The sequence below is a fragment of the Fundulus heteroclitus genome, chromosome 12 (genome assembly GCF_011125445.2).
Source record: "Fundulus heteroclitus isolate FHET01 chromosome 12, MU-UCD_Fhet_4.1, whole genome shotgun sequence".
In the NCBI taxonomy this organism is placed as follows: domain Eukaryota; kingdom Metazoa; phylum Chordata; class Actinopteri; order Cyprinodontiformes; family Fundulidae; genus Fundulus; species Fundulus heteroclitus.
The window spans coordinates 10,593,902-10,607,227 of NC_046372.1; the positions used below are offsets into that span (position 1 = coordinate 10,593,902).

The 13,326-nt window shown below is 37.3% G+C and overlaps 1 protein-coding gene across 1 annotated transcript in view; it reads right to left on the bottom strand.

Moving 5' to 3' along the window:
* hsd17b4 (hydroxysteroid (17-beta) dehydrogenase 4) overlaps positions 1–13,326 on the bottom strand; it is a 42,708-nt gene that overhangs the window by 24,556 nt on the left and 4,826 nt on the right. The window contains 8 exon segments of the mRNA NM_001309957.1: positions 4,395–4,507; positions 8,329–8,379; positions 8,382–8,384; positions 8,387–8,390; positions 8,393–8,457; positions 8,606–8,630; positions 8,739–8,830; positions 11,904–12,091. Coding sequence (NP_001296886.1) covers positions 4,395–4,507; positions 8,329–8,379; positions 8,382–8,384; positions 8,387–8,390; positions 8,393–8,457; positions 8,606–8,630; positions 8,739–8,830; positions 11,904–12,091 — 541 coding nt within the window.

A 13,326-nucleotide genomic window follows, 5' to 3' on the forward strand; every position in this document is an offset into this window, starting at 1 on the left:
GGCTGCTGTTTTTTTTAAAAAGACAAAGGAGTGTTGAATCCAACATAAAACAAAGGAATAACAACATTATCTTCATTTATAAATCTGTCGCTAACCTTTATCTGATTTTTACTGAACCCAATGGAGCGCATCAAAGTAAAACTTGTTGGCTGATACAGCTATAGGCTAAAAATGATGTTTTGATCAATTAAATGAAAAAACAAGGAATAAAAATCTGATTTTTACTCCTTTAATCTCCCGATCGCTGATCAGAGACTGTAACGGAAAGGAGTTCCATTTCAATATTCCATACATTTCCAGTCAAATTTCCAGATTCTTTGAACAGGGGTCTTAAACCCTGGTCATCAGGATCCAATGCCCTGCAGGTTTTATACGTTTTCCTGCTCTACACACTTCACCTAAATAAATGGGTGATCAACAGGCCTTTGCAACCCTGGGGGCTGCTGAGGAGGTCATGCAATCATTAGATTCAGTTGTGCTGGAACAGAGACATCCACAGCACGCAGAACAGTGGGTCCTGAGGACCAGGGTAGGAGACTCCAGGTTTAGAGGAAATTCTGTACATCCGAGTTTAAAACCTTTGTCTTGAACTGCTCACGCAGTTGACGCGTTTCTTTCGCTGAATGTTTTCCAAAATAGACTGTTTCAGTCAGTGTTGTCAGATACTGAAAGACAAACAAGTGACCAGCTCTATTGACGGTTATTCCAACCATAAACTGCAGAAAATACGAGCGAAGTTGCTCCTTCTTCGTTTACTCCCATCGAGTCCTATGCCAGCCTAGAGTAGAAAAGACCCAGCCAATATGGCAGCAACGCAGGATGCAGTCCAGCACGTAATGAGGCGTCTAAGTATATTTTGTCTATGGGCAGGAGTATGTCTATGAGCAGTGTGAGCAGGTCTCTATAACTCGTGTTTATAATCGCTTATTTTAGAGCCCAAATAAGCGACTTTACTTTCAGAAACAAACCCGAAAAACTCACAATATCACAGATTTTAAAACCAACTTTAGAAAAGAACGAGCCCAAAGTCTGTTATAATAAGCAGACTTCAATTTTAATATACAGATGCTAAGATTTCTTCAATTAAAAGGAGAAACTCTTTAAAGCACAGTTTGGGAACTCTGATGTCTTTATTCTATTTGTAAAACCTACAAAAGGTTGATTGAAAGCTTTGCTGCTCAACCACATTTAATACTTGTTTTGTTTAGTTTATGAAACACACTCAGTTCTGATTTAAGGTGGCATAGAGGTCTTTAGCTGTCACTTTATACATTTTGTATTAAATAATACTCTATTTTGTTCAATGGTGTTATGAAGGTGTTGGTTGTTTGTACCTTTAATACTTTATCTGTTGGTTTTGCTCTTCTTTTTATATCTCTACTTGCAGGTGCAGAAACAGACTCCAAGTACGTTATATTGCTCTCTCCCTTTCCTCTCCTCTTTCTTTCACCTTTTTGTCCCTTTTAGCATTTTGTCTCGTCCGTTTCTCTCGTCTACCTTCCCGTTTCTGTGTCCATTGAACATGAAATAGTCCCAGCATAAAATCTAATAAAGCTTTTTGCATATAGAAATCAAGTGGAGCACTATGGAAAGCGGAGCACTTGTTAAAGTAAAGTCTGTCGGGCTCTCTTTGGCATTAAGACAACAATTCTTATTGCCATATTGTCAGACAGGACACAAAATAAAAAGTGGCATATAGGTAAGAAAAGTTTTTTTTTCAAATGAGTATTTGTGCTTTCCACTAAACCACTGATGGCTAAAGTGTTGAATCTAAATAGTTACGTGGTTAATGATAGAAAAATTATTTTATTTCAAAACAATTTATTGAAGAAAAATGGCTGTGTTTTATTTTGTTGTTTTTTTTTTTACTTTTAGGAATTCGTAATATCTGAACACAAAAATATTTTTCCATATATATTTCTTATATTGATCCTGACCTGGAAAAAATATAAAAGCATTTTCCATATTTTACCAATAACAAATAAAATAAAAAGAGTCAACCATCTACAATTCTCAACACGTAAACAAGACCATTTCTACACACGGTCCCATCTGCCAAGCTGAAATATATTTCCCGTTGCATGGATTCACCTTCAGGAAGCAAAAAACCTCTGTTAACAGAAAACTGACTGACCGTCTGGATCAGATATGAACACCTTTAGCTTTCACTGAGGCTCCCATTCGCCTTTTCAGCTTCTTTTTTTCTGATAGGTTTATGCAATCTGACATTCATTTATTCACCTACTCTCATTTATTTATATAGATCTTGCATTTACCATGAAAAGTTCACCTCCAAGATTCTCACTGTGTTTGAAGCTTGCAGTTGCTGATCAATAACGTTTTCAGGTTTTCTGATACACTCATTTATAATATGGGCCTAATGATTCGGGCAGTGTGTATGCTCCATCAGGGAAGATAACATTTTTGATGGAAAAACCGAATGCAGTGCATTTAAGAAGTTGGCTAACCTCAATTTCTCTGGGGTCTTTCATAACGTTACTAAATCTAAAACTGATTCAGAGCCAGTAAATCCAAAGACTAAAAAAAACATCTATTTCACGGCTGACTTTCCACATAAAGACCACAAATTATTTGCATTAATCTAACGTCTTATTTTACGTATAACTCATTATTCTAAACAATAATTTTTAGCAAGCAAAAAAGCTATTTTACTAAGTTGTATATTTATCTTTCCCCAAAAAAACTGTTTGATTTGTTTTGTTTACGTCCTACAAAACGAAATGTAAACATTTTTCACTTCCAAGTTCTAACTCCCATTTATATAGCGTCACCTATTGTTGTCAGCATGACAACAATGACTAAAATTAAGTATATCCAGAAGGTCAAATATGAAAAGACTAAACTGGAAATAAGCAAAAACAGCTTTTGGGTCAGTCAAAAAAGGGATAAAATATTGTATAGTTTTTAGTTAAAATTAAATTCAGCTCAGTTTAAAAGAAAATGTACAATACATTTTAACCTTAAAATTACTGGCATTTTTAATTTTATGTTTTAATTTAGATACAGACTAAGATACAGACTGAAAAAATATATATTTTCATATTAAGTACTGTACATATAGAAGAATAGAACAGAAATATATTTTTCACTCAAAGCTAAAAAAAAATATCTAAAAACAAAATAAGAATTAACAGACAGCAGAGTAAGGGCAAATCTACAACATAGAAAAAAAATACTGTACAGTTATTAAAAATGGAATACTCAGATTAAAGAAATGCTTTCAAGTAACGTATTTTATGGACTAAAAGGCACTTTTCTGAAAAATTTATGGTGCACCTCATATATGCTTACCGTTGTGCTTTCTGACTGATTTTATCTGGTACAATGCGCTCAAAAATCTGTCAAAATGTGTAAGTACGACTTTGGTTGGCAACAAAGCTGCTCCGCTGAATAGATATTCTGAGCAGACCCCTGAGCCGTCTACAAGACTGCCTGATTGTAATGTCTAAACTAGAAGTGCATTCATGTAAAGGCCCCCCACATTCTCAGGTACAGGTCTCTGCACATACAGGTACGTGCGGAGCTAAATTATTACGACCGCGTACGCAGTGCAACACTATAAACTTCTCAGACGCAAGAAATCTTTACATGGAACTATGTAAATATGTGACACCAAGCTTGATACCCATAGCTGCACCAAGCAGGCGTTCACAAGGACGAGCGGCATCACAGTCCCTCTCTGTTCGCACTGACAGGTGGGAGCCTGCTGGAAAAGAAACGGCTCTAGGTACTCAGCTAGCTAATCACACATTTTACCATCCGTTCTGCAGCTTCGTCCCACTGGCAGAAAGGAATTGTAGCAATTTGGCACAAGAAATGTAGGGAGTAGTACGCTTGACTATGAAGGGTAAAACGTCTGAGGAGAATCAGCACGGAGTTCGCCAAGCTCACAGTATGCACACAGTATATGGGAGCCTTTAGTCATCCCGTGCCCAGAGTACGCGCTAGCAACAATAAACCTGTAAGTTATTTCTATATAAAAGTTACGTTTATTTTGGCTTTATGTTAGAAACAGGGCAGTGTAGTCCAACTGTCCTCCCGACAGAGGCGGATAGTTTTCCTTTTCAAGAGAGAGCTCTGTACCGAGGAGGGGCGGAGTGATATTTATTACACACATGGGAAGAACATTTAGTGCACCTTATGGTACGAAAAATACGGTAGCTTTAAGATTCCCTAAAAAAAAATTTAAAAAAAAGCCCACCATAAACTTTCCAGCTACTTGCTCCATATAAATGTTCTTTAAAACCCCACGGCAGGGTACAATGTTTAGCCAACGTTACGGGGTACAGCGTGGAGCAACAGAAGTTCAGAGATCTTTAGTACCGTTTCATGGTGTCTAAGAAAAACGCGCCGGAGATTTTATCTTTACTTACAGGATTAATCCCGGATCCAGACGCTCCGGAGGCTGCAGCTGCTGTTGGATTTGCACCAACATCTCCATCCGACTCCACTTGGGACAGCACGCTCACAACTGAATGCAAAGACTCTGCGCAAAGACGGGAGAACAACATACAGCAGATGAGCTGAAACATGAAACAACCATATGATTAAAAACCCCAACATGCATCTAAGGCTACTGATCAGACAGGAATCTGAGATACTTTGATAATACTAAGAAATAAAGCTTTAATAATGATCAACCATATCATTTTGTCCTATAATATCATTTCATGTTTGGCTGGCCATGCATGTTGCAAAAACTGCATAAGACTGATTTATATTGATATTTTAAAAACATGGAAAGGACCAAGAGAGTGATACTGGTCTTCTCATTTAGCTCTAACCATCAATCAAATGAGCATAAATGTCACATGCTTCATTAAACTAGCTGCTGCAGAAGTGTAGTACAGCTTAATGTAGTGTTTTGCTTTTTTTTGTTAATTAATAATCAAAGCATGCGCCTTAAATTTAAGCCTTATAAATCACTGTAATTGAAATAACATTTCAATGAGTTTTGCGAGAAAACAAAACTTAGTGATGTTTTTAGCTAAGAATGATAAATCAAATCAGAACTATCTCATCTTGATTAAACTGAGTTGATGTTTAATATGCTGAGACAACCAGCAGAGACCCATCACTAAATCATTAAACAAACTGTACGAGCTTCATTAGAGAATCCTGCAACTTTAATGACTGCAAAACTACATCCCAAAGAAGCAATATGACACATTTTCCTTCACAGGTATTTAAAATAAAACAAAGAGAAAACTCAGGTGTGAAAAGTAAAAAAAAAAAGTGTAATCCCAGCGTGTCATCCTCATGAGAGAAAAAATAATCCTAAATCAGCAACATATCTGTCTGAGGGAGCAGATGGCCAAATATAAATGATTAAAGGATTTTAGCTCTTGAAGACTGTTTAGTTTAAGACAATGTGAACACACGTGCAACAGTTTAATCAAAGATACCAGTCTAGATGTTGGTTGGTAAATAAAAGCCTCTTATTGTTACTTATGAGCTGCACCTTTATGTTCTCTAAAAGGCAGTAGGTAAAAACATTTCCTCTGGGGCAAGACTTAAATATCGATGCATATTGAGACAACGTGATCAAAACGAGACAATCCCAGACAACTCAGGAAGCAGAATCTGAGGGAAGACTACAGCCGCTCATTACCATCAATCAGCGGCGAGTGGTTACCGAACACGGGCAGCAACAAGTCTACGTATTAAGCTACAAATGAGGAGACACAACAAAGCCATGCTAATGAGAACGGTGCGCGCCCTGTGGGACAGCCACCCCCGTTCGGTTAACGTCAAGCGAGCCGCCCTCCCCTTCCGACTTAACATCTGAGAGAGCGCAGAGAGGGGCGAAGGAGGCGGAGAGACGTAATAATCAGCATTCGACAGCCTCTCTGTGTGCATCAGACCTTTCCAGAAATTGCACTTATTCAGAGTCAACATTGTTTTCACCTTGACTTTTTCTCTCCGCCTTCTTTATGACACCCATAACAGTACTTCTTGCTTTTCGTTGCAGCCCCATTAACTCTAGTTACAAGTGCTGATGATAAAAGGAACATATATATATATATATATATATATATATATATATATATATATATATATATATATATATATATATATATATATATATATATATCTTAGTACGACAACATGGACATATTTAAGCTCTCCAAAACGGATTCTACATCAGGAAAATTACAAATTAAAGTGAAAAGCTGAGGGCTTCGTTTCATTTACGCTTCATTTCCTAGCTTCTTAATTCATGATAAATGATTATTTTGTAATTTCCCCAAGTAAGAAAAAATGTAAAAAAATAAATAAAAAGAAACAAAACAAAAGGAAAAAAAACAAGTATGTTGGCATTCAGGCCAAACAATACCTGAATTTAGTTACAACTATCATAATTTAGCTTCAATTGCGCTAAAAAGTAACATTTGTATGTTAACCATGTTTCATAAGAACGTTATTTGTAATAATGATCAAAATTCAGTTGCCAAGTTCAAGCGTTTTCACAAATATACTTATTTTAAACAGTTTTTAAAACCAGTCTAGATTCTGCATAGCTTTTTTATGTGATTAAACACCAAGTTTACGACCTTAATATCTTTCTAAATAATTTAAAATTTAGAATTTAAAAACACATTTTTCCATTTCACAACTTGGAGCCGTTTTCTTCTAGATAAAATGAATTCTTCTAAACAACAAAAGATGTTTAATTGTTCTAAAGCAGTGGCCTGCAACCTTTACAGTCTAAAGAGCCATTTTGTTTAGAGTCCACTTTAATTAAACTCGTTCAGAGCCATAAATGTTGCCTGGCCTAAGTTTTATTATTTTTTTATAAAGATCTAGTGTAGGAAATATGTTGTCATCGTTAAAGAAACGCCCTTTTATGTCTTTTTTGAGTTGTTTTTTTTTTTAAAAAAAGGATGGACAGGATGTTGATAGTGATGTAAAAAAAATACATAATGAAAAAATATTGACTTAAAATTAAATGTTACTGGGCACTTTTATCATCATTCTGTTGTGAAAATTAAAAGCCATTGTTCCAAGAAAAAATGTCTAAAACCTGCATTTATTTTCATTATTACATTTAAATACCATAATAAAAATAGAATTTGTAGCCAAAGTTAATAAGAGCCACTTTGGAAGGTCCAAAGAGCCACTTGCGGCTCCAGAGCCACAGGTTTCAAACCCCTGTTCTAGAGCCAGGGTCTGCAACTTTTACAAAGAGCCCTTTTTGGCCCTCAGTCCAGCTAAATAAAACTTGTTTAGAGCCATAAATATTAGATGACATTTTTTTTAAGAATTTTCTTAAAAAAAAATACTATAGGAAATTTGTCATTTAAAAAGACAGTACTGTATTTCTATGTTAAGGTTTAGGTTTTAAAATAAAGTAAAACATCAAACTTTTGCAAAAAATATGATGACTATGGGACTAGAGACAAGAATAAATAAAGAAATTTTGCAGGCACTTTTACTGTCATTCTGTAGTGGAAATTCAACACAATTATGCCATGAATAAACTAATAATCTGTTAAAACCTGAATTTGTTATTGTATCGATATTTAAAAACATTAGCTGGTTCTTTATGATTTTAGCCAAAGTTACTAAAAAGCCTCTGTGGAAGTTCTGAAGAGCCACATGTATGTCTCTAGAGCCACAGGTTGCCCACTGCTCTAGAGCGACCTTTCTCAAACTCGAGCTTGCAGTCCGGATCCACAATTGCAGAATCTGACATATAACAATGTGGAATATCATAGAATTTGGTAATTCGCACATTTGATATAATGAAACTCTGAAGGTCAATTGGTCACACCCAGGCCTGATCACTGCCTGACCTGTTGAAACAAGAAATCAATTAAATAGAACCTGTCTGACGACATGAAGTAGGCTAAGAGACCTCAAAAGCTCAAGAGCATTTGGGTTAGGCAACAGGATCGGTCCCAAGCGCAACCAGAAAGTGCACCTCTGAAAAATTAAGAATTTACAGCGAGCAAATATTCCTCAATAGTGATTTTAAGTCATTGCCAGTTATCAAAAACATGTGAGGTTAGCTGTTGGCACAGCTAGCTATTAGGTTTAGGGGGCACATAAGCTCAGGTTGATTTTGATGGCTTAGCTTTTTGCAATTGTTGAATATAATGATGATTTTTACTAAAGTTTTTATTAAATACTCTGGTTAACTATGTCTGATATTAAAATTAGTTTAATGACTGGAAACATGTGTGACGAAAGCAATAAAACTATAAGGAGGGAAAGACTTTCCCCTCAGAACTGTTTATATTTGTGCTAGTAAAAATGATCGTAGATTGTGCTTGCCGTGTACAACTTGCCTCAGGTATCACTGACCTTGTACGTTAGCCGGCTTGGTGGCATTTTCAAAATCACAGATAGCGTCCCACTGGTCCCGGACCCCCTCAGGAGTCATGGGTTTGTTTCTCTGTCTCACAGTGCGGCCCTGAGTGCGCTCCCAACGTACTGCGCACATGGATACACACAAACGAGGAGAAGGGAGGTCACTGCTCGGTGAAAAATCCCACGCATACATTACAGAGGAGCCTGTAGCTACTGAATATTACAAACACATACAGACATCTCCTCAGGAAAAAAACTACGTAGTACTCACATTTACCAATCCAGCCTGCACCAACCTGCAAGAACATGAAACGTCAGGATTGAACAATCACACACCTGAGATTAGAGAAAAGAAAAAGGAATCTTGTGAAGACTATCAGGGTTCAGCGAGATTGTTATTTTACCTCAAACAGTCCTCCATTTTCTTTACATTGTTCATGACAGAGCCAGAGCACCAAAGGAGCAACATACTCAGGCTTCAGAGATGCCACAAGATCTAAATGAAGAAAACATATATGCTTAATATGGAGTAGAGGTGTTTTTTTAATCTATGATTCCTCTACTAGTACTACCTGCATAAACCACAGACAAGAGAGATGGGTGGATGGGTGGATTGATTTTAGGGCCAATGTATGGATAATGAATACATGGAAGAGGGACAAATAGGTGAAAGGACACAGACGGATGGGAAGACAGGTGGCCAGATGAACGGACGGATAATAGATGGTAGGCAAACTGATGCTTGATGACTGGATGGATGGATGGAGGGACAGGCAAATGATAGACTGACGGAAGAATGGATGGAAGGACTGAAGGACAAAAAGGGGACCATATGTGGATGAAAGAACAGCGTCAAAACTTAGATTGATGGACAAATGGATGGACGGATAAGTGCATGGATGGATGGATGGATGGATGGATAAGTGCATGGATGGATGGATGGATGGATGGATGGATGGACGGATGGATGGATGGATGGATGGATGGACGGACGGATAAGTGCATGGATGGATGGATGGATGGATGGATGGATGGATGGACAAGTGCATGGATGGATGGATGGATGGATGGATAAGTGCATGGATGGATGGATGGATGGATGGATGGATGGATGGATGGGTGGATAAGTGCATGCATGCATGCATGGATAGCTGGCTGGCTGGATGGATGGATGGATGGATGGATGGATGGATGGATGGATGGATGGATGGATGGATGGATGGATAAGTGCATGGATGGATGGATGGATGGATAAGTGCATGGATGGATGGACAAGTGGATGGATGGATGGATTGATGGAAGAATGGATGGATGGATGGATGGATGGATGGATGGTTCAGATAATACGTAAGAATCAAGGCTGAAGGTACTTTTCCAGGCTACATATTCTTGTATAAGGACTGGTGATGAACAAACAAACGATCCGTCTGTCCATTTAAGAACCATACACAGTTAGAGCAAGACAAACTTGAATCTTACTTCATCTTCTTACAACTTACAAACAATTTGCGAAGAACAGCAAGAAAAACAACCATTTTAATTTAATGTGCGGTGTATCAGTTGCCCATGTGAACATTCATGTTAATTAATGGTTATACAAAGTATGATTACCTGCCTGATGTTTATATTATATATATATATATATATATATATATATATATATATATATATATATATATATATATATATATATATATATATATATATATATATATTTTTTTTTTTTTTTTTTTTCTTAACAGTGAAAGGAAACAAATTATTCTGCTTTTGTAACTTATTCTGTCATTAAATCAACTTCTAAATAAAACAATTCGAAGTAACAAGTCCATTTTAGTGAGAACTTTAATTCCCTTTGAGGAAAAAAAGAAATATTTAGCTTCAGGCACCATATTTGTGCTTAACATATCTACACCCTGGTGGTAAGACAGGAGGCATTCTGCCCCGCTGCATCCACCGTGTTTGTACTTGGGTGAGCTCTGTTCTTTGTCTTTCAGAAAAACTCTGCGTCAGTGAGCACGAACATATGGAACCAAGTCATTTACCAAGGTGAGGCCATCCTGAGACAGTTGGCACAGCACAGCGTGACAGATGCTACTGCAGACAAACACGGCACGACAACAAAACCATTCCTGTTTATACACCGAGTCGACAGAGCTGTACTCACAGAGCATGTCCATGTACCAAAGGCATTTGCAAACACGGTTGTCCTAGTCTTCCTGATGCTAAAACCCCGGCACAAACTATCATTTTTAACCCACCCACTGGTTAAATATCTATTTTTTGGTAGTATATTACATGCACATAAATTACAAGTAACATAATTGACATAATCTCAGTAATTCAGCTAAAAAAAAGGTACTTCTATGTAGCTTCACTGCACACAATGACACATTGCAAGCATTTATTTCAAATAATTTTACTGATTATAGCTCTAAGCTAAAGAAAACCATAAATTCTGTTCTCATAAAATCTGAATATTATATTACACTATAAACAATGAGGCATAAAAAGGTCATAACTATGAAAGCTTGCTGCTCAGGGCACTGCATCCAAACATAGTTTAGTTTAAATTACGTGAAAAGGGAAAAGTCTGGTAGAAAAAGGTGCACAAGACATATTTGAATTTGATCTCATTAAAAGTGCCTACATCATGCAAAGTCAACCTTTTTGAGCTTTTAACAATGTTATGATGCCATTCCTTGATCAAAAACTTTGGCCAAAGTGATTTTTTCATTGATTCGTGGATGTCTGAGTGCTGATGTGAGGCAGAGCATCATTTCTGCTCAAGAGATAAAGAGGCTCTTTTAGCCCCTAATCTGCACAACAACAGCAATTGCTTTTTTGTACCATGCTGCAGCGGCTCTAGGGCAACCCCACATGGGGAGAGGTGACATTGAAGTGAAGTCTGGAAAAATAGCACCAGAAAACAACTAATATTTCATAACAAATGAATACCCTGTAGTACCAAAGGCAATAGTTCAACCTCTACATGCCACAGTTGACTTTGGAATGCTTAGGGGAAAAAAAAAAACTTTTTTATAGACCCTTTAAAGAACTTATTTGCTGAACTAGTTTAATATTCAATTTGTTTAAGAGACTTTAGAATAAAATAAAAAGAATGAATCTATGCACTACATGAGTTTGAGCTTTTGAAAGGAATTACTGAAATAAATGAACTTTTTAGTGACATTCTTATGTATTGAGATGCACTACAAAAGCTGTTCTGAGCTTTTACTGTGGTTTTTAATCACCATTTTTACAACATAAAAAATAAATAAATAAAAATTTACCTTCTGTGACTGTTTAGTGGCAGAACCTCAGGGCATGACATTTACCCAATTAAACGAGGCAAAGATAATTGAAAATTCTTAAAGAATACATCATAACAAAGAAAACCGTTTCTAAAAAAAAAAAAATCTGATGACAAACCTAACAAACAATGGCCCATGAAATCTTGTTTTGTTTCCATTTACTACAGTTTCCAAAAATATAAAAGGATGTGGTTTAAATCCATTTGTATTTATTTTGACCGGAACAATTCAGCGAAATGATGCTTCATCTCCGAATACCTGGCGGCATGACGGTCTCTGTGAGACGGGACCCAGCGACGGGAGCAATCGTGTTGCAGTGGATGTTGTACTTGTGCCCCTCGATGGCCAAAGTGTTAGCCAGCCCCAGCAGGCCTAGCTTGGCAGCACTGTAGTTGGCCTGGCCGAAGTTACCATAAATGCCCGCAGCTGACGCAGTCATGATGATTCTGGTCACAGAAAACAAACCCGCGTTAATGCAGTTTGACAGGAGTCGCTGTGCAGTAACAGCGGCGAGCAGCAACCCACACACAATCTCACAGGAGAGCGCGCTTTCCACGCACGCCGTGCATCTTTAAGCATGTAGTCATTGCAAGTAAAGAATATGCTCTTTTCAACAACTGTGAGAGTGAGAAATCCATATTTTGGAGCTCGGGGATGTTTATACATCAAACCCACAGGATGCTACTTGTGCACACGATCTCATGCAGGCAGTTCAGCTCAGTCGAGCAGAAGTAACGAGGTTAAGCATCAACGCCACATTAACTGCAGGAGGCATCTGCAAAACATCACTGACTGTATATATAAAAAAAGCAGAGATCCATAACATGCAAAGTGCAACAATGCAAACACCAAGGGACTGGCAATGACAAAACATTTTTCACATCAATAGCTATTATGCACAAATGCCATGGAGTTATTTGCTGTGAGGAAATGTCAAACTATCGAGTTTTCCCACACAAGCACAACTCTGAGAAAATGCTGCATCCGATAGCTGGTAAGGAAGGAGCGTCAAGTGACCGACGTTTTTGCCTTTTTTTTTTTTTCCTCTCTCTTCAACAGGACCTTTCCTTCAAATGCACCATAAATATTTTTCTTTAGGGTGGCTGCACACAAAGATTGAATTTCAGGACTGTACGTGAGAAATGGAAAACATATAAGAGAATTTGAAAATGATTTCCGTCTCGATTACGAAGAACACTGTAATATGCATTTGTCAAACTATTGATTTAAAACCTGCAGTGTTGTTTTCAACTGTTTTTTGTTATACTTGGTCAACAACAGCAGCAGAAGCTGGAGCTGCAGTGCAAAAAAAAAGTTTCTGTAAAAAAAGTTAACTCAACACCTGAAGGGCAACTGCCGCCTACTTTCGGCTAACGACCTTCCTCTGCTAATTATAATCCAAAAACAGCCATATCTATATAGACCTGTCACTGCAAGCTCCATTCCTACATATCAGTGGAGGTGTAATTAATAACGTCTATTACTGTTTACAGGGCGTTAGTTGTGCAAGTGTCTGAAATGAAAAGAAAAGACAGTAACTGCGAGTAGATAAAACACACATTATTAGACGTCTAAACAAGATGCCTTTATTGCAACATAAAGTGCACGGTGCGTTAAACACAAAAATCAATACAAAGTACATTTGCTAGAATATAAACTCAGTAATGATAACCATCTAGAA